Source organism: Hippocampus guttulatus, chromosome 7 (genome assembly GCF_054856545.1).
Source record: "Hippocampus guttulatus isolate MCC_2025c chromosome 7, RoL_Hgut_1.0, whole genome shotgun sequence".
Lineage (NCBI taxonomy): Eukaryota > Metazoa > Chordata > Actinopteri > Syngnathiformes > Syngnathidae > Hippocampus > Hippocampus guttulatus.
This window is the reverse complement of record NC_141267.1, coordinates 15,925,672-15,947,130: the sequence shown is the minus strand read 5'-3', so window position 1 is coordinate 15,947,130 and position 21,459 is coordinate 15,925,672. Positions and strand designations below refer to the sequence as shown.

At 42.0% G+C, this 21,459-nt stretch overlaps 1 protein-coding gene across 1 annotated transcript in view; it reads left to right on the top strand.

Moving 5' to 3' along the window:
• Positions 1-17,962, top strand: part of ell (elongation factor RNA polymerase II) — a 28,820-nt gene extending 10,858 nt beyond the window's left edge. The window contains exons 3-12 of the mRNA XM_086115938.1: positions 4,365-4,486; positions 6,007-6,170; positions 6,839-7,089; positions 7,170-7,294; positions 9,099-9,180; positions 10,439-11,024; positions 13,247-13,310; positions 14,257-14,428; positions 14,514-14,558; positions 15,762-17,962. Of these exons, the coding sequence (XP_085972064.1) occupies positions 4,365-4,486; positions 6,007-6,170; positions 6,839-7,089; positions 7,170-7,294; positions 9,099-9,180; positions 10,439-11,024; positions 13,247-13,310; positions 14,257-14,428; positions 14,514-14,558; positions 15,762-15,866 (1,716 nt within the window). The 3' untranslated portion in view covers positions 15,867-17,962. The remainder of the gene's footprint in view (positions 1-4,364; positions 4,487-6,006; positions 6,171-6,838; positions 7,090-7,169; positions 7,295-9,098; positions 9,181-10,438; positions 11,025-13,246; positions 13,311-14,256; positions 14,429-14,513; positions 14,559-15,761) is intronic.
• The last annotated feature ends 3,497 nt before the right edge of the window (positions 17,963-21,459 follow it).

The following is a 21,459-nucleotide window of genomic DNA, read 5'->3' as shown; positions in this document are numbered from 1 at the left end:
GAAGTTGACATGCTTGATTTGCTTTTGTGGCGCAGATCTGGCCCCGGGGCCTTGACTTTGACACCCGTTGAACAGTATCGGCAAAGTCACAAGGATACATTGCCATTACTGTTGCGTGGGCAGTCATTTAAATTGCGCCATGTAGAGCCCAGACAAGGCCGAACAAACCAAAGGGCAATGCGAAAAAATATTAACTACAAAAAGCAATATTCTTACACTCGCACGTATATTGCGCCACTCCACCACAAAGCAAAGTAGGAATCAAGTGTGCCTCCTTCAAATAAATGCCTCCCATCACAAAAAAAAAAACCCAAAACAAAACCCCTTGTTACCATCGATGCCCTCATTTATGCACAAATAATGAAGAGTTATCCGCGTTAGCCCATGTTCTTGATTGGATATTTCAGACTATTAATGCATCCGATGCCCTTCTGAAGTGATGCAGTAGACTCACTCCTTTCGGAAAACGTGTTGCCGCTGAGGTCAGAATGTTTGGCGCAAGTGCGAAAGTGGCTAAATGACACAGCAGATGCTTCCATGACACGATTTCAAGCGCTCACTCTCAGCTCTCGACTGAGCTCACGCACGCACTGCAGCATGTTTCTCACATGGCGGAGGCAAGGAAAAAAAAGGGGGGGGGGTGAACGTGTGTAATGACAGATGCCTGAGTCGTGTGGATGAGAGGATCCGCTGGCCTTGAAGGGGCACTCGATTGGTGTAAACATCGGCACTGATGTCATATGTCTGTAAAAATGTCACCGCTTAATGGCGTCGACACCCTTTAAAAAGGCGCACGTCAGTTTTCTTACGTATTGTGTTGATAATTTAGCCTTTATCGTTAGCATACTCATTCCTTATAGGTTGGAGCTCAAGTTATAATACGAATGACGGAGATGAGTCCAGAATATGAAGAGATGAGTCGAAACGTTGGCTTCGGACTCTGTCACGTAACCTTTTGTGTCCGGTATGCATTCCATTGCATCTCCCAAAATATCCAACCCAAAACCATTCCAATTTTTTGGGTCATGGTAGTACAACTCACTGTGCTTCTGTAAGGTGGGGCTAGACCGGTTGTCATCGACAGAGAATTTCCCACTTTACCGTGTGGAGTTTATTTTATGAGACACTGTCTTGCGACCGTGGCATGATGTCACACTATTATGGAAACGGGGAGGAGCCCAAATTAAATGCCAGTCATCAGGGACGCTTGTCAACATTTTTCCCCTACAAGCCACACTTGATATTACAGTCATAATAGTCGCCTTTCCAAAAAAAGTAATTAATTGCGGTTCATGATTGATCCGCAAGTGAGTCGTGAAGTGAATCGCTTTCTGTCTTTTTGGAACTTTGACAGGAACATGTCACTCGAACACAATCGTAGAACATTGTTCACAATGTAGCCCAGTCGTCCATTGTTGCTCTACTTCTGTGTCTCTCGGGTCATCTCCGTGGCTTTGAATTTGTCCTTTTTTCTAATGAGTCCATCCTGAAAAGAAGTATTGTTTTCTTGATGCCAAGCAGAATGAAAAGATGAGCAGACTTGCAGGCACGACAAAGCAGGAGGGGAGTGTTTGGGCAGCCTGTTTAAATCCACTTGTACCAGTAGCCAAAGCTATAAACGGGGCATTGTTTGTAGACGGGAAGTGCCGTCTCATTTGGCGTTTTAGTAATGTCTTAACACTCACCTCATCTGTTTTGTGGTTTCAGTGACGCAAAGCACTTGCAGTGCACTTTGCTTCTCGTCTGGTACTAAATCAAAATTGTTAGCTTACCCTGCTGCTGTGTCTTAGCTCTGGGTGCTGCAAGATTGTATTCCTCAGTCTCGATTTTGCTGCACTACTCTATTCCCACGAATATGCCTCCGCACCTTACCTTTGGCCCCAAAGTAAATAGTAGAAAGTCGCTTTCCTCCGTTGCCGCTTGCTAAGCTTTCCGGTTCCAAATAGACTGCATTGAGTCAGAATATGAGTCCTGAATTCAGTATTGGAACTGGCTCTGTATTTGTGCCTCTCTTATTGAAACTTTTTTTTTTTTTTTTTTTTGCTTGAGCAACAACTTTGCAAATTTTCTGAGGACAATGCAATTCTGACTTCTCTCTTAATGCCCGGCCATATTCTGACTATTCACACTTACAAATTGTACGCGTGTGATGAGTTTGGGCCTGCGAGCCATTTGGTGTGGGGGAGCCTCGCTCTTGACTCATTCTTTACAGTGAGTCACTGAGTCAACTGCGTCAGTCCTCTGCGGCTTCGCCTCCCTGCATCACAATCGTTTTCACGTCCATATCCTCTTGGCTTCCGAGGTCTCCGGCTCAAATTGTAGCATTACATTTTATATCCCCTGTAATGTATAGCTGCGGAGCCGCCAACCAACATTTTCTGCCAATAACGCTAAATTACAAACCTGTTGTGATTTATGCGTTTGCACTCACTGGAGTTTGTTTTTCTGTTTGTTTTGTTGATCAGTGGAATTCACGTAAAACCAACTGTGTGCAGGCAACAACCAAAGAGAGTCGTAAAATCATAGACGTCCCAAAGAAAACAAGATTTGTGATCTTTTTTTTTCTGTCGGGTCCCTGAGTGGGCCTTTACCTCGTATTCAGTGTAAGCACGTATCAGCCAATAAATGTAATTGAAAAGCAACTTTTTGCTGCTCTTTATGGTCAGTACAAGTGGGTGTTATTACATGTGAGAGTGGAGCAAAATGGACAGGAAAGAAAGGGCATGTATTCATAGTGGGCCACCTGCAGGCTTCACATGTGTGTCAGGCAAACAGAGCTGAGCCGCCTGCCTTCCGACCGCATGTCGGCACCGTGAGGGATGAGGACCATAACGTACGTAATGGACTCAGTTAAAGTTGTCTTCGTCAGAATTTCACTTTGGAATTCATTTCTTGCCGCCACTTCAAACGACAAAAAAAGCCTTAGAAAAAGCAAGACTTCATTTTTGGATCTAGAGTTGCAGCTATGGAATATTTTTAGAACACCAAGTTTGACCAACTATCCCATCAATTAATTGAGTAATTGGAAAAAATATATATATTGATTTTGCATTGTTTAATGTGCCACATTTTACATTGCCATATCTGTGCTTTTGAGTGTGTGTGACTTTAAAAGGCGGGGTCTGGTGAGTGACATGTGCGTCAGCAAATAAGACTGCAGTTGCTTGGTTTCTGGCACAGTTTGGCTAGCGGCTAGCTGGCTAACCGTTAACAAGTTTGTGTGTTGAGTGACTGGGTGTAAGTAATGGGCCGTATGAGAGAGTGTATGAATGTGCTTGTTGTGCCCCCCCCCCCCCCCCTCCAATAAAGTGACTGAAAATCCACCGATGTCTGTCCTGGACCATGATCCTTGGAGGGTATCACATTTTGTTATAACTAGCAGAGGTATGCTGTTATTGAATTGTCAAAAGATGTGTATTCTGTCTTTTAGGACATTAATTACAAATTCTACACTAGGTTTCTTCATTCGTGTATTTTTGATATGTCTGTTCTCTTGCTGCAAAGACGCTTTGTTTGGATCATCGGAGATGTGCCATCTATAATAATAGAACAGAGAAAAAAAATATGTGTCATAGCTCATAGCTTCTAGCCAGAAAACTGGAAGAATGGGAACCAGTTGTGTGGCTTGAAGAGGTTTTCCGTTTTTGTTTTTGAGTAAAATAAAAAACGTACTGGACCACATTTGCAAAGCCCTGGGTGGACTTTTTTCAAATTCAATTTAATTGTAATGAGATGGGAAAGAACAAATATTATATGCATTCCCACGCTGTGTGGATAGCAGCGGTTTTCAATTATTTTGCGCAGGGGGTGGAGAAAATGATCCTGCCATATATCCTCAAATGATTCTAATTCTGAAAATCATATTGAGGAGTAAGGCAAAGCTATGTCAACGGTATTTTTTTTCTGGGGTTTTAGAGTGAAAGGATTAGTTAAAGTCGAAGAAGCCCAAAGTATGGTGATACCATGACTTTACTTTACCACGGCTGTGGTTTTCCAATTTCCCCTCAAATAGTCTTCTCTCTATTCCGTGTTTGGCACTAAAGAAACAAAATACAACCCAAGTTACGGAGTAAGAGGTGTACTATGTGCCAACGTATTGCTGTGAGAGAATAGGATTGTAGATGCTTTTAAAACCCTGATGGAAGTGTTTTATAGGTTCAAAAAGTGTGCTGATTCCCCACAAGGTTCAAATGTACTGTATTTTAATATTGAATATGACATATTTTTTTTGCCAACATTTATTTCATCATTCCTTATATTATTGTATCACAATAGCATCTTTCTTCCAGATTTTCAGTTTCTGTATCCACTGAACATGTTCTGTTGAGTCACACGTTGATGTTGTTGGTTTTTGCCTCTTGCAGAAAATTTCAATACCACGGTCGGAAAATTCCAATGAACTGCACACATTTACTTTCTACCTGTCCAACGTGGGCAGAGACAATCCGCAGGGCAGCTTTGACTGCATCCAGCAATACATCACCAGGTGAGAGCCCCACTCTTGTCACATGGCTCAGCCGCTCCGCATCATCATAAAATATGCCCTCAGTCGATGGCACTTTTGGGATATCAACTGAGGAATGATAAATTTCATCTGTTTTACCTACTGTCATGGAGCTGGGTCGGACAACGGGTGAAAAGGAGAGGCTTTGAACAAGTCAATCATGCGTTGACACTCGAGAGCGTGGAAACAATCCCGGGAGGCAAGCCAGCAGACCAGATAAGGCGCATGGGGCTGTAAACAGTTCATAGCAACTTCACATTTTATATCGTTGTAAAATAGAATTCACCAAGTCTTGAATTATTCACCCACGATTAGGAAGGAAGGTTTGATGATGCCTAGATAATCAGCTGGTGCGGACCAGAAAAATCAAATGTCTAATTCAGGATGGCAGATTTATTTGGTGTATCTAAAAGGCCTAAACATTAGGGGTAACTTATTTAATTGTTTTGCCTGTCCTCAAAAACATCATTTTATACAGTCCTAAATACAAGTCAGCGTTGGCACAAAACCTTCAGGATTCTGCTATAAAGTTAAAAAAAAAAAATCGTCAGGGAAAGCCTACTAGAACAGTTTAACTTCATTTTGGGTTAATGAGAGGAACTTTGTGTGATTGTGTGCTTGGTTCATTTCTAACACAGCCACACCCGCGGTAATAAGAGGGAGTGCAGGCTTATGCAATCACATTGTTGCTGGTATTTATTTTTTGCGTCTTCTCTCTAAAACAGGTTAGGTTAAGGGTTATTGGCTAGAAGTCACAAATATGGTGGAAACATTTTGAAATGTACTCTTGGTCTTTTTTGGTCTTGTTTTGTTTTTTAACATTTGAACATGGCCATACAAATGCCAAGACACAGAGAGACAGGCCAGTGAAACCGGAAGTCAGTAGGACGACTCATCCTTGAGCCCTACAAATTGACCTCCAGTTCTATGTTGTCAAGTATCGTTGACCTTTTCCACACCAAAGTACATTGACACACTCTCATTGCTGTCCCACTGTGCAACCCCCCCCCCCCCCCCTCAAATGTGAATCAAATGAAATTTGAACTGAAGTCAAAACCAGAAAGGAGATGCACTCTGCTGAGTGTCAAAACTCTCTGTCCCTGAGCAAGTGGAGTCACGTGTGAGTTGAACCACATCTCGGGCTGGATCCTTATCAGTGCGCCGGGCGTCCATGTGAAACCATAAAATGACAGCGCTCGGCCCTCTTGCTGCCGCGGCATCTCATTTGCTGCCAAACTATTAAAATGGACGCACGAAAGCGGTCAGACAGAGAGGCATTTGCTGTGTTCATGTGGAGAAATCCAGACATATGGTAATTGAGAAAGTAATAGTTGCACCCAAAACATGTCTGGAGTCAAACTGTCTTTGGTTACAGTATAAAACTTGTCGTTTATTTAAATGTTTTGTCTAGAATAACACCCCCCACCCACCCCCCCATTGAATCTTTGAGTCACCCCGCCCTGTTCTTCCTCTCTCACGGTCTCTCCTCTTTGTTTTGGCAGCGAGGGTAGTATTCAGCTGGACTGCTTGGGTGCCATCCAAGACAAGATTACTGTATGTGCCACAGACGACTCTTACCAGAAGGCTCGAGAAAGCATGGCCCAGGTCGAGGAAGAGACGCGCAGCAGGGGCGCCATTGTCATCAAGCCCGGCGGCAGATTTGTCGGTGAGCGGCATTCCTTAAGAAAGACACCAGAAAAAACAAAACGCATCATTAAAAAAATGAAAATATCTTCACTCATGTAGCAATTTAAGAGGAAATTGTGCATGCTGCAACCTCCCAAGCTGTCTTGCCGAATACCACCTACACTGGAGTTGGAGATTTATTTTTATTTTTTTAGACCACCGCCACCATGTGAACAAAATGCTGCACCCCTCCAAAGCCATAAACTTTAGTGTTGAACACACAAAAAAGAGAAAAGATGCCTCAGAAGTCAACAAGTTCAAATCGCCATGTGTGGCATCACCAAATCTCATGAGACTTCAGTCAGTGGGCATCTTCAGTCGGGTAAACGCATAGTGATTATTCTCAATGATGATCGTATGATGTGGAGTGTCTTCAGAAGAATTATTGCTCCCCATTCTGTTTGGAAAACGGGCGAGGTCTACAATCATTGCACGAAATGCATTTGCTTATTATTCAGCTTTTCTGGGGGGTTTTTTTTAAGACACACAGAAGTGTACCAGTGATAGCAAAGAACAATATGAACAATACCCATTTAGGAAATATCATTTATGCGACGACACAAATGTTCAAGTCTTGCTAAACTGCAGTGCCATTCCAAAATGCAACCCATCATCAATGCTTGTGACTCCTCCTTCTTTACCCTTCAGGCAAAAGGGTTCAGATCCGGAAACCGGCATCGGCCCTGTCCGACGTGGCCCCCTCGCGCAGGACCTCTCGGCCCGTCATCATCTCCAGCAGCGCGGTCAAGAAAGCGAGCGCTCAGCATAGGCCGCTCCGAGAGCGCCTGGTGCACCTGCTGGCCCTCAAGCCTTACAAGAAGCCCGAGCTGCTCCTGAGGTTGCAGAAAGACGGCCTCTTGCAGTCTGACAAAGACTCCCTGGACAGCCACCTGCAACAGGTCACATGCGCTCTCTGCTATAACTGTCCGACTTCGCTTCTCAAATCCGTCCTTAGCGATGACCTCTTTTCATTTAATAGGTGGCAAACTTGAATGGGAAAGATAATACCCTCACATTGAAAGACTGCTTATATAAGGAAGTTCATAAAGACTGGCCCGGATACACGGAAGGAGACCAGCAGCTTCTTAAGAGAATCTTGTTCAGGTACGATCGCCTTTAATTGTAACGCAGTCATCACCATCAATTTTGTATTGGTTGGCAAGATTGTGATTAGTTTTGACCATACACCTGATGCGATAGTAATTTTTAAAAAAATGTCAAATCAGCTGGATGACCGATCAGATTTTTTTTTAAAGGTAGCTCTGGATGCTGATAATCTTATAAGACAGTTGTACTATTGAGATAAAGGTTGTTGGGTTTTTTTTCTATGAAAATTCATACTATGAGAAGTTATCTTTTCCTTATGGGCCTTCGTATTCAGGCACACAGTTTGCTGGAAACTGATTTCCTCTGCTGACTTCGCATTTACTTCTATTTTCTGCACGGTAATTAGGTATTATTAGTTTTGTCACCGAATGACTAGCAGACATTCTTGTTGGAACTCTTGCTTCAAAGCAAAGACGGTCCCAACCTGTACTTTAAAAAAAATCGAGGCTGTCGTGTATCAAAAGGCAACTAAATGTCATGGATTATGCAGTCACATTTGACATATTGATGCCTAATTATGGCCATTTCGAAAGCACCCTTTGTATGTGGCGCCTCCGAAGAACAACTTGTGATATGTTGCTATCCGTGCAATTGATTAAGTTTATTGATATCATGAGCTGTTGGCTTTCTTCCCAGTGGAAAAAAAAATCTGGTTCCTCAGGATCTGCTACAAGGAAAGGCTCGTTTCCATTTGGCTATATATAGATCAGGCTCAGCCGATCACTAATGACTGAATTGAACGGGATAAGCTTGTTTGTGATGAAGAAATGCTTCCGTAATAATATCGAGTGCGCCGCTTAACCATTTAGAAAGTGGAGCGGACACCTCTGCAAAGCCACTCGAATTTTATACTTCCTGCAGCACAAAAACATCCGTTACCACCAACATCCTAAACTTTTCACAGCCCCAAAATTTTTTTCTTCACTTGCACATTTTCGAAGCTAAATTATTCTCACTTAAATATATCAAGAGTTGCTGTCACTAGACAGACAAGTAAAACTCAGAGATGGGTGACTGGAAGAAAAGACCACTATGAGGGTGTTTTTAGTGACAAATTAGCAATTTAACGAAGGGAAAAGTTTTTTTAAAAATAGGTTTTGAGAAAATTCTGACCCTTTTAACTTGCAATATCTGTTTGCTTATGAGGTTTATATTCATGCTTAGAGTGCATCATTAGTGGGTTGCTCCCAAAATGTACTCGCAAGCACACCCACACATCTAGTTACACACTCTCACACCGCTCCGGCAGCTATCAGTCACATAGGACGCACGCAGCAACATGACTGTACGGCACGTGTTGCAACCGAGTTCCAGCACATGCTGATCTCTGTTTTCCTGGTGTGTGTGTGTGTGTGTGTGTGTGTGTGTGTGTGTGTGTGTGTGTGTGTGTGTGTGTGTGTGTGTGTGTGTGTGCGCGCGTGCGTGCGTGCGTGCGTGCGTGCGTGCGTGCGTGCGTCTTGTTTGTGTGTTTGTGAGGTGGCAGTAGTCCAAGGTTCAGCCATGTCAATTGACTGCCTCTATTCGAGCCCCCAGCACGCACACGAAAACACCCACAACGCTTGGGTCACCATGTTAGATTTTGTGTCCAACTGCGCCCCCCCCCCCTACTGACAATCAGCTGTGGCTCATTTTACTCTGTTATGTTTAGGAAAAAGTACAAAAGCTGAATTCCACAGCAGCCGACTTTAGTTATCTGCTTGCACCATTTGATCGCATGAACACAGTTCTTGTCCGACTAGTCGCAGGTGGGGTTAAAGTATGGCTGGTCACTTATTGGGAATGAATGCGTTTGTTCTTCCAGGAAGCAGTGCCAGTCTCAGAACAATGCCGCTCCTCCGCCAGAGAGCCCGCCCAAGGATTTAGCCAGCAGCTCACCGTCACAGGTGAGCATCCTGCTGCCTTCACACAAAACACATTCAACACTTTGCGGGCCATTTACTGTGTGCCACGATAACATTTGATTTTGGCTAATAGTCATAAGAAAAAAAAACATTTTAGAGCCTGAAATTGCACGTTTTTGTAAGGTATCCTTGTCACCGGTTACCTCTTTCACACAGAAACCCAACCAAATTCGTATACAATAGCCGTAGCCGTAAATACGCAGCAATGTGGCATCCAAAAATGCGAATTGAACGTGTGACAAAGTCAGCATCCGATGAGTAAAATGAGTCCAGCAGGGTGGCAGAAGTCAGCATGTGGGAGTGAAGGAGAACTGAAATGTCAGTTAGACAGGCTGAAAATGTAGATGTCAAGGGCTGTGTATTTTTCACAGAATGCAGCAAAGTGGGCTATGGCGGCAATACTTTTGGCTTTTACACACCAACATTTAGATGACATCAGTATCTGTTGTGGTATATAAAGCACTTGTCAGCCGTTAACAACTTCATTCAAATGCATTGCAGGTAATGTGTCTTTTGGCATTATTTTACCCAAATTATGAAGTAAAAGTAAAACTGCTAACTCTTTGGATTTAAAAGGTCTATGCACCCCTGCTCAAATGATAGGTTTGTGTGACCGAAAAAAAATGAAACGAAAATCAATTATTACAAAATATTTTGTGATCTATAACCTGTTCAGATTGGAAAAAGGAAATCTTTAAAGAGGAAGTTGTCACGTGAAGAGCAGAATTTGGACGCAGAAGTAAACATGACACAAAAGTGAAAGTCTTCACGAAAATGGCTGAATGCAGAGGACATGGAAAAAAGCAGACGTTCCCACTCAAAGAAAACTTGACATACTGAGTGCGTGTCACAGAGTAACCCGAGTTTATTATAGATCCCGAGACATCAGACCTATACGAAAGAATAAAGGTGACCATAAGCATAAAGCATAAAAGGTCCTCAGCAACTGCATAGCAATTGCCGAGCAACTGATACAACACGGAACAACCACTCAGAACGGCAGTAAAAATTAACAACTGCGATAATGTGCTTGCACAGGCTCTTATAACTGGGGATGTCTGGGAATCACATTTCGACTCATGTCATTTTAAACGGGAGTCAGCACATACACTTGTCACCATTTAAAGTGCTTCTAATTAACCCCGAATAAAGTTCAACTTTTGTAGTCGGCTAGCAATTAACAAATATATTTGTGAATCTGTTGTTGATATTGTGTCATATTTATTTATTTTTCTCGCAGAAACGCCCTGCTGTAGACTTCATCGACCCCTTGGCCAATAAGAAGCCGAGGATATCGCACCTTGCCAGCAAAGCTGCACCAAGTCCTAACAATGGCAAAGTCAGCTCATCCAACGGCAAAGCGGAGGCGGGCGGAGCGCATGCAGGACTCGGCGCTCACCTGTCAGACAGCGCCCTGACATCCAGCTCCCAGCCCCTCGCCATGCTAGATATCCCCCGACCGTTTGAAGCGCTATCAGACGTCAGCAACGACTCGAGCCACAACGGCAGAGACTGCGACGCCCAGGAAACGACAGCAGAGAGGCTTTCCCATGCGCCTTCGCTTCCTCCAGGCACGACCGCGCGCCCCGCCAGCGCGTCCCCAACTCCGCTTCCACGTGACCGGAGTCCGGCAGCCGCCACCGGTAGCAAAAAGCCCAAGAAGAAATCCAAGAAGCATAAAGACAAGGAGAAGAAAGATAAGGGGAAAGCCAAAGGCCAAGAGGAGAAGGAGAGGAAAAGTCCACAATCTGTGGCTGAGCCTGTTAGGACCTGTGAGATGAGCCCAGAAAACCTCAAAAGCAACAGTATTCCACTCAAAAGCACAAGTAAGTAACAAGTGTTCTCCTCCTGGATTCGACGGTCCATCAAATGCAGCCAGCCTTCTTTTCCTTTTTTTTTTTTGAGCAATAATTGCTTCGACTGGTCATCAATTTCACTAAGATAGTCCAAAAATTATTATTATTATCTTACAATTAAGGGATCTTTGTTCATCCATCTGTACTCGTGACAAATAGTGACCGCTTACAACCTGTTGCCATTCATCCACAGTATAGCAACCTGGTGTTCAAACAGGCGCAGATTTACATACTGAGTCAGTAAATTGAAAACAAATTAATTCATATTGCAGTCTGCATACTTTGTGTGACACTTTACATCATTTAAAATGTGTACCTTGACTCAGTGCAGGTTGGCAAACGCTGTTTGGTGTTCAGGAGGCTATCCTTCACGAGTCCTGAAAACATGATCATGTCACAAAGCAAAGAGAGCGTTGATTTATGCTATGAGCTTTTTATGTTGCATCTTGACAAAGTTGCTATACCGACTCTTCCCAGCACCCCGAAACAATCTTATTACTGGCCAAATAACGCATCACATTCAATCATGCAACCTCTGCAATAAAATAAGAAACATGCAACAATGCATTCTTGTTTGTGACTTCAAACCCAACAATAAAGCTTGATACGATTGATTGATACCCAATCCATTTCCACAATGCCTTCTCGACAAATTGCGCAATCCGCCATTCGCTTGACCTTTCCAGACATAAGTCGCAAACGAACCCTGACAGTTCCTCTCTGTGAAGTGTGCCTGCGCACAGCCACGATGGCTTCTCGCAATCAGATCATCGCGTATGTTTGGGACAGCGACAAAGGGTGTGGGCACGGAGTTTGGGTTAGGTGTTAAATTTCACACTCTGGCGAGTGCCACTTGCCCCTGATACTCCTCTTATACTACCTTGGAATAGGATTGGTTGGATATTGCACTTAGACAGCAAGCTTCTAATACAACATAGTGGTTGTTGTTTTTGTCATGTCCAGCCAGTAGAATTCCATTTAACAAATAAGAAGTCTTCATTTGCGCAGGGTATGAGTCATTCATTATGGGCTGAACGTATATTTACTGTTAGAAAGTAGAATAGAAGCAAACCCTTACACATTGCTTCATAAGACATCACTGCAAGAGATTCTCTTTGAGTATGTGACTCACGGATGAAACAGAGACCTCTGCTGGCCACTTGGGCACACTGATCCAGCCAACCTGATGCATTACTGAAAGCTGGAAATTTCTCAACTATGAAAACATGGAACATACCATTCAAAACAACAGGCATGAAAATTGGTGCAGAGCGATATCTCTTGTCCATACATGTATTTGGTAAATTGAGACATTGAGTGGGGTAGCTCCATTTCTGTCATTTTCTGGGAGAATGATTAAAAGTTAGCATATGTGACAACAGTAAAATCTGGGGGGTTATTTCATTCCCTGTCATTCAATTATTATTTTTACAGATGTTGTGGTTCTCCTTAGGTTTTGCCATTTACTAAATGTAATGCTTTTGCACTTGGATGATATTGGATAAATGAATTTACCAATGAAGTACTCTCATCAGTTTCAACAGTTTAATCTTCATCAGTTATCATCTAGATTGCCTCAAAGAGGAAAAAAATGGGTTTAGAAACAAGATGGCTCAATATGGATGTAAGTCCAAACAAAAGTCAAATGCATTTGATATTTCATGAAAGTTGATAACATTCCCTTGAGCTCTCAGAGAAATACACTGGCACCGGTGGCCATTTTGGAAAATGTGAGTTGGCACGATGATGCGCTGATTAATCAGGAAAAGTGCAGAGTGCTTTGAAGGTCTGCTCACTGTCTGTCAAAATTGCAACCGACTGTTGAGTTAGACCAGTATTCAACTGAAACTGCGCCTTTTCTCTAAACAATGACCAACATGGAGTTTGAGCACTGTGGCACAAATATCCTTTATTTAAATGAAAGAAGCTGTCAGAAAAAAGAAATGTTTGTTGTTGCAGCTACAATTCACACAAAACAAACTAAACGTACAAGACACGCTAATGTCTGTTCTCTCACATGGTTGTCAGCCATTTTGTTTGCGTACGTTCTACAAGACTCTCTTGTGGTTGGACCTCATGAACTCAGTGGGATACTGTTTTTCCAATTAGCAAGCTGTCTTGAATGCAACGTGGCACTGCGCTTGTTGTGGAGTTTTCCGGTACATGTTCATGTTACTGTCACTGTGTTTCAGCTCTGAATGGGATGTGCAACAGTGCCAGTATTTCATCGTCACCGGAGGTGGCCGACTACTTATTGTAAGTTCTTCAATGTTTTGCGTTTCCCCTCCACCCTTGAAGTGACATTTACAGCGGAACATCTAAACTTGCAAACCCAAGAGCTGATACAATTAGGAATTTTGAACATCATTTCCAGGGGTGGGCGGCCCGGTGGATGAGTGGTTAGAGTGTCGACCTTACAGTGCAGAGGTTCGATTCCAGCTCTAGCCTCCCTGTGTGGAGTTTGCATGTTCTCCCCGGGCCTGCATGGGTTTTCTCCGGGTACTCCGGTTTCCTCCCACATTCCAAAAACATGCATGGTAGGCTGATTGAACACTCTAAATTGTCCCAAGGTGTGAGTGTGAGTGCGGATGGTTGTTCGTCTGTGTGTGCCCTGCGATTGGCTAGTGACCGGTTTAGGGTGTCCCCCGCCTACTGCCCAAAGACAGCTGGGATAGGCTCCATCACCCCCCTCGACCCTTGTGATGATAAAGCGGATCGGGAAATTGACAGATGGATTTTCAGGGGGGGGGAAATGCCTCTGTAAAGTTACTTAAAACTACATTTGTGGAATGAGCAGCAGAGCTGCGCATGTGCGTTGCGTTAAGTTACTATCATGAGGGGTTTGGTAACAAGAAAATGCATAGAATATATCTCTTATTTATTACATATGAGAATTAAAAATGTTGGTGGACATTTTAGAAAGGATCGTGTAAGTTGACATGTTTGAGCTGCTTTCGCGGGCCACATCAAATGATGTGGCGGGCCAGATCTGGCCCGCAGGCCTTGAGTTTGTTAATGGAAAAAAACAATGAGAAAAACACCCAACATTGTGATAACAAATGATCTATCTACCACTCACACCTTTTATTCCATTTTGTGCTACATGTTTATTATTTCCAACTGGAAAAATAGTGGATTGTGTTTGACTTCCACTTAGTTTGTCCGCTCTTCTTGTAACTGTTTCTTGTAATACCCCTGCTAGGATGTACACGGTGATCACGTCTCCAGAGCAGCGTCAGAGGTATAAAAACGACTTCAACTCGGAGTACAGCGAGTACCGCGGTCTGCACGCTCGCATCGAAAGCATCACCAGGCACTTCTCCGAGCTGGACAATGAGCTGAAGAAGTTGCAACAAGGCACAGAGAAGTACAAGGTAGCGTTTCTGTTCGGACGCAAGTAATATCTTTGTGTCGCGCCAACATTAAAAACAAGGCGGTGTCGTGTTCTGTGCTTTACAGACAATCCACAATCAGATACTCCAAGAGTATCATAACATTAAAAAGGTACGTTTTTGCCATTTTCACATATGAATGAATGCCGGTTAGAAATATAAATATGTATGCCCTGACCAAATTGTTTATTCAAAGTCATTTGTTTTGTGTTGAATGGGTACACTTTAACTGGAAATTTGTACAAGAAAATGGAAAATGACTAAGATGCTCTCTCGAAGTATTCATTTAAAAATCTATTCTCGATAATAACTTTCCAATGTTGTAAATGTGTAGTTGATTAGCATGTTCTACATGTTGATAGATGTTAGCAGTTTAATTTAGAACGGAGGCTATTTACTCACACTTGTCTGTCAAGATAAGAAATGTGAGTCAATGTAAAAAAAAAAAATCCATGTTTTGTGTTTGGTCTCTCTAACTTGGTTCCTTAGAGTACAATATTTTGCCGCTTTTTTGTCAGCTACTGTCAATGAGAATTGCTGATATAAATTTGTAGTATCAACAAGGTTGGTGCTTCATTGTAAATAATAAAATTAACACATTGATTAAATCATTTAATTATAACTCAGCAGAAAATGTCTATAGGGATGTCCAGCATCTAAAAGCTGTTTGTTGAAATTTACAGTCAAACTAAACATAAAACTAAAAGAATTATTTTTGTGACGTGAGTGTATTGAAAACACCCACATAAATTTGTTTAGCTTAATGCTAACAAATAATGCTAAATGCCATCAACGGGCTAACAAACGGCATTCATTTCATGGTGCATCTATTGGAACACAAATGATGAATCAATGTATGTAGACAGATAAGAGAACAATACTCACAGGCAAGTATTCTTCATCCTCTGTGAAGAACGGCTAATGTGACTGCAGCTTACCAAGGTGCTGTGACCGTCTCCATATACAGTATATCACAGATTATACTGCCCCCATGTGGCCAAGGCGCGCACACACACACACACAGCAAAAGATGTGGTAACAAGTTCAATTGAGTTATGTATCGATATTAAATGCATAGTAGTGGTCTTATGAATAAAAAACATTTAACAAACATTTTGTTTGTTAAACCCACCCACCAAACAATGTTTGGTGGGTGGGGAATGGTTGGCTGGAATGGATTAATGGGAATTCTGTTGATTTCAATGGTGAAAGACAATTTGAGATGAGTGTTTTGTGTTAAGTGTGTGTTCTCGAAATGAATTCAACTCGTACCTTAAGGCACCACTGTAAATATATGCTTGTTTTGATTTTGCAGATCAATCCCCATTATAGCCAAGAGAAGAACCGCTGTGAATATCTGCACAACAAACTGGCACATATCAAAAGAGTCATCGGCGAGTACGATCAACAGCAACTCTGAAAGTAAAAATACTTATCTGGATGAGGAAAAAGGAGGAAAAAAAACTCTGGAACTTTTTTTTTTTTTTTTTTTGCGTTTGGACAAGGATGCTCTCATTCAGGCCAAAGGCTCTCAGAAGATGACTCGAACAAGGACGCGGATTCTTTGTCCTCTCTTTACTTTACATTGTGGAAGATGTCGCTGCCAGGCCTCTTGAGGCTGGGTTTTTCTCTCTCTCTCTCTCTCTCTCTCTCTCAGCTTCTTCTCGTGAGATGTGAAAGAATCAGGGAATTAAAAAAAAAAAAAGAAAGAAGGAAAAAAAATCACCTCTTTCCAAGGAGATGTCTGTCCTGCTTTTGAGACTGGGAAGTGCAGGCCAATTATTTGTTTTAAGTTAGGAAAAAAAACAAATGAAAGAGTCTTCCCCGCCTTATCTATATTGAGATGTATTTATTTTCACAGCCTCAAAGTGATGGGGGAATATCAGCGCTTTTTCAAGGCCATCGCTCCACATTTTGAACGCCAGCCAGTATTTTATTCAGAAGCTGCCTTTTGCCCTTCATTCTTCTTCATCTCTCTTTCAAGGGAGCACGCATAGGTCGATAAAGCCGCACATCATGCTTTCCAGCACTGAGGCTTGTTGTCTCGCTACTCATCATGCTTGAGAAGAGCCGCTCAAATGCTGGTGGCCAACAGAGAGAATCTGATCCGGAAAAAAAAAAAAAAAAAAACTATCAAACCTCTTTTGGAAAACATTGAATCCACAAATTCTCAACTGACAAAAAGTTCGGGCTCATTTCAGGATGAACCCTGAAATTCACTCTACCCTTTACAAGTCAATCCTCTAAAGTTTCCAGTCATGCGTTCAGCGTTTCAGTACTTTTTGCACAACTAACTGTTCTCTAGTAAGGAGCTAACACTTTCAAGGATGTCCACTGTTATTCCTTTCTGTTACTCTTCCAGTCTTTCTGTGTCTGTCCAGGAAACCTGCTGATAACACTCTAAACTCGGTGGCCGTGAGAGTTGTTCAAAAAGTTCTGAAACGGCTGACGCGCGTTGAAGTTTCAAGGTCAATTTCCGTTCCTTTGTCACGATTGTAGTGCATTTTAGGTTCATCCTGAAAATTCACCCAACAACTTTTTGTGAATAGCATATCTCATCACAATTACTCATTTCCTATGGCAGATCTCCATTTCGGGTCACGTTGCGTCCGAACGACTGTTAACATGAAGCCATCCTCCTCTGCAACAGATGTTTGCCCTTGACCACTTTTTGCCTTTTCCACCCCTTCCCCCCAAAAAACTTGATGTCAGACAAGCTCGCGGGAGAGCAAGTCCAGATCATCAGTCAGCAAACAGCAAAAGGTGATCATTTGCGTAAGGGCTGAGAAACTACAGCCCATGGGGTCAAGAAAATGAAGGGAAAAAAATGGAGGAACTATGATGAGAAACCCACAAATGCTCACTTGTTTTGACATAAATTAAATGTAAAGGCCCTCTGATAGGAAAAGATCCCCTGCTTTATGTGAAGATGACAAATCGGCACTTTTCCCCCCTCCTTCACCTTGCTGTTATCTGTGAGGGTGTTTTTGTTTGTCTTTTTTGTCCAAGTGATTTTTTTCTTTTTTTTGGGGAGGGGGGCGCATGCTTTCCGAATGAACAGTCTTTTTTTTACCTGGAGCAGAGCGTTCGGGTTGACAAAAATCCAAGCTCCGCTCCAATGTGATCAATTGAACTTGTGTTTCGGATTTTTTTTTTCCCCCATCAGAGAATTTTCAGCACTGTTTCTGTTTGCGTACAGACCTGCACCGGTCTCGATGAAAATCCATTATGAGTGAATATTCAGCCACGCAGGAATGATTGTGCCAAAAGGACCTTGTTGTATATGTTCTTTTTTTTTTTTTTTTTTCTTCCCTCAGCCCTCTTGTCTCGCTGATGTACAAACAAAAGAAAAAAAAACCTAGGGGGTGGAGGAGGGGGTGCTGGGGTCACTCAGGAGGTAGATGAGTCTGGAAATGTCAGCGCTTAAAACCCAAAGCACGCTTTTTGAAAAACCATAAGGGACTGGGACTGAAAATGAAAATCTTTTGTTTCAATAAAAATTCTTTCAAATCCTGATTAGTCAAATTCCCGACCCCATTATTGCCGTCTGTGTGATTCTGCAATGCATTGGGCACCCGCTTACAGTGCGATACAAAATGGCAGTTCATGAACTTAGTGAAATTTCGTTTCACTAATTTTGAAGCTTTTTCCCCCCCTCAGGAAATAAAATGAATGGTGCCAATCGTAAAAGTTCAACCTGCTCCATAAAATATGAGCAGCGCAATGATCGAATTTGACCAAGCAGATGCTAATATAAATATTGCTTACTTATGATTCACAGTTGTTAATTCCAGCAATATTTATGAAATGCCACAAGGTGACAGTTGCTGCAAAAACCTTCCTGTACCCTCATTACATAACTGTCAAGCGCCTTCTAAGGGGTGAGTAGTTTTACTTAATTTTGAATATTAATGTTCAGCTGTTAGGTTTGTTTTTTATATATTTGTATGACAAATGCTAGAAGTTTAAGAGCAGGGACACATTTTACAATTGTTATGTGTATTTAATTTAGAACAGCCACAACTTTAGAGGATGTTGATTTAGGTTTGCACCATTTTTTTAAATCCCGATTTTTTTTTTTCAGTATTAAGATAAAGGTGTGCATTTTTTATGGTCATGTACACTCACCTGACACCTAATTTATTCAATAAGACCCAATACAAATAAAAACAAAATTCAAATGTATACCAGAGTACGAATTTGCAGTTTCAACAAAGAAAAGCAGTCGTTATGACTGGACAGGAATAAATGATAAATATGATGTGTGAGAAAAAAAATAAAATCTGCCCCATATTGTGCCTCTAATCCGACGATAACAAACCACTACATCTGAGGAAAATAAACCAATCACAGACAGATGGATGTGATTTATGAGATGTCAATCTCCTGTGCAGACCCCTGCGACCTCACGCTGTTACTCCAAAAAAAGCGTATCCGTAATGAAGTGTCACTATAACACGAGACTTTATTTGTTTGTAGTTTTGTTTTTGTCTTTTGACATGTCTTATCTCTGATTGGTTGTCTTTCCTTGAGTGTGGTGGTTTCTTGTAAAATCAAATAACATCCGCAAGTGGGGGACTGAGACGGCCGCTTTTTTGCACATTCTCCCTTTTAATGCTTATGTTTGACTTACATTGCTGGAGAGTTGTTGTTGTTTTTATTTTTGATTGATTTAGAAATTGAGTGATTATAAATTCCACAACATCGTGCTGAGCGGACTTGCTCAAATTTTGCCTTTATTTTGAGGGGCAAGATATTCAACAAGCCATTTTATACCATTTATTATCTAGTAGATTAGATCTATTAATATTAATTTGTTGCCAGCACTGTGTTGTAGTGATTGACACGTCTTTCTCACACTTCTGAGGTTGGGGGTTTCGAATCTGCTTTTTCCTTCTGCTTCTACAGATTTCCCCTACATTCCAATAACATAAGTGTTAGGTTCATTGAAGAGTCTAAATTGCCCCTAGGTGTGATTGTGAAATAATCCTCGTCTGTCGACATGTGGCCTTCGGGTTGGCTACAGAATTTACTAAAAAGAAAAAAATAGTAATATATCTAGGCAGTGTTTTTTTGTTGTTTTGTTTTTGCTTAGACCGTGTAGCAAAATATGTATTTGTCCAGCTGTAATTTCATATTTATTGTGATTTGAACCCGTTCGACCTCTTGGTGGCAGCACACTCCTCCTTTCCACCAGCTTGGCTCAGTTTTTGACAAGCTTCGTTTTTTTTCCCCCTCCTAGAAAGCAGCAGACTCCAGCCAAATCTTTTCCACACTGCGTTGCCACACTTTGCATGGTTCCCTCTGACATGTCAACAACACTTCATAGCGCACTACACGGACTGATTGCACTGTCTTCAAGTGCGGGAAAACAACTTTTTCAATTAATGTAGTCCAGACTTATCCTTATCTTTACAAATACCTTTAAACACATCACACGGCCCCGTGAGGATCCCTTGGCGTTGCATCAGAGCCAGCAAGAGATCCCAGCTGTAATCTGACACTGTGCTGAAGGATCCCAGAATTCCTCACGGCCACTGTTGCTCCACTTGGCCTTGGTCTCGTGTGTTATGCTGCTACTGGCTCGCATCCCAAAGTTGGCCTCATGCAGCACGGCTCGAATGAGGGAGGAGGGATGCGGTCAGTGGGTTCATTGTGGCATGCCGCCATGTCTTCCCCAGCATACAGCGGCTATACAGTATATGCTGACATGTTTATACGCATGTGGAACCCACTGGAAGTCTCCGCCTTTTCCCTCTATGGGTTTTATTAGGCACACATTCTGACTGGAGTTAACTAGCTGTGTGCCCGCAGGGTGCCCACCATGTTACTCGATGACATGTTTGTGTGAGGGTGTACTTTGTGCTGTTGAAACAAATTGGATTTTCGTGCGAGGTGGAGATTGGGGACATTGAAAAGTCAAAAAGCATGTTTTGGGGCCAATGGGTCGTCATATGCTGGACTATTGACAAAATAATTAAAGATCTTGGATGCCCTCATGAAGCACAACAATTGGACTTTTTTTTTTTTGTGACTTTAAATGTATTCTGCTCATCACATGACTGAATATTAACAAAGTAATTATCTGGTGTGTCCCCATAAAGCACTTTAATTGGGGTGCATCTCATTGTGATGATTTTGTGACTTTCACAAGATTTTTTTTGTACATTTACAGGCTTTTTAAAAAAAATCACATTCATCATGTGACGGAATACTGCCAGAATATTTAAAGATCTGGGAGGTCATCATCCTGCGCTATAATTTGAGGTGTGACTCGATCGAGAAAACCTCATTCCAATAAGTTTGATTCACTGTGTTAAACATAAATACATTCCGGAGGTGTTACAACATGGCTTCGTAGTAAAAGAGACTGGCCTGCCTGCAGTCCAGACCTGTATCCCAGTTAAAATGTGTGGTGCGTTATGAACGGGGGAAAAAACAACAACGGAATGTAGTGTCCTGAGTTTCCAAACATTGATTGAATGTTGTCAAAAGAAAAGGTGATGCAACACAGTTGTAAACATGACCCTGTCCCATCTTTTTTGGAACCTGTTGCAACTATAAAATTCAAAGTTAATGATTATTTGCTAAAGGCAATAACGTTTATCAGATTGAACAATAAACGTCTCATCTTTGTAGTATATTTGATTAAATATAGGGTGAACATGGTGATGTTTTCAGGCTTTTGTTGTTGTTGTCATAGTCATCAAATGATGTAATGCTGCCAGAATAATTACTGATCATGGAAGTCATCATTCCACACTGTTAATTTGAAGGGTGATTCAATGTGGTTTGCTGTAAATCGATTGTTGTAGTTTGAATAAGAAGTGATGATAGGTGACATTACCCCCCCCCCCACCCCCCACAAAAAAAACATGTTTTCTGGTCATTGTCAGCATGTGACGATGTAATACTGACAGAACTGGATTGTTGGGAAGTCTTTGTCATTCATTTGAGACATGACTTGAGGTGATTTGTTGCAACAGGGTTTTGATGAGATTCATAAGAGGAGA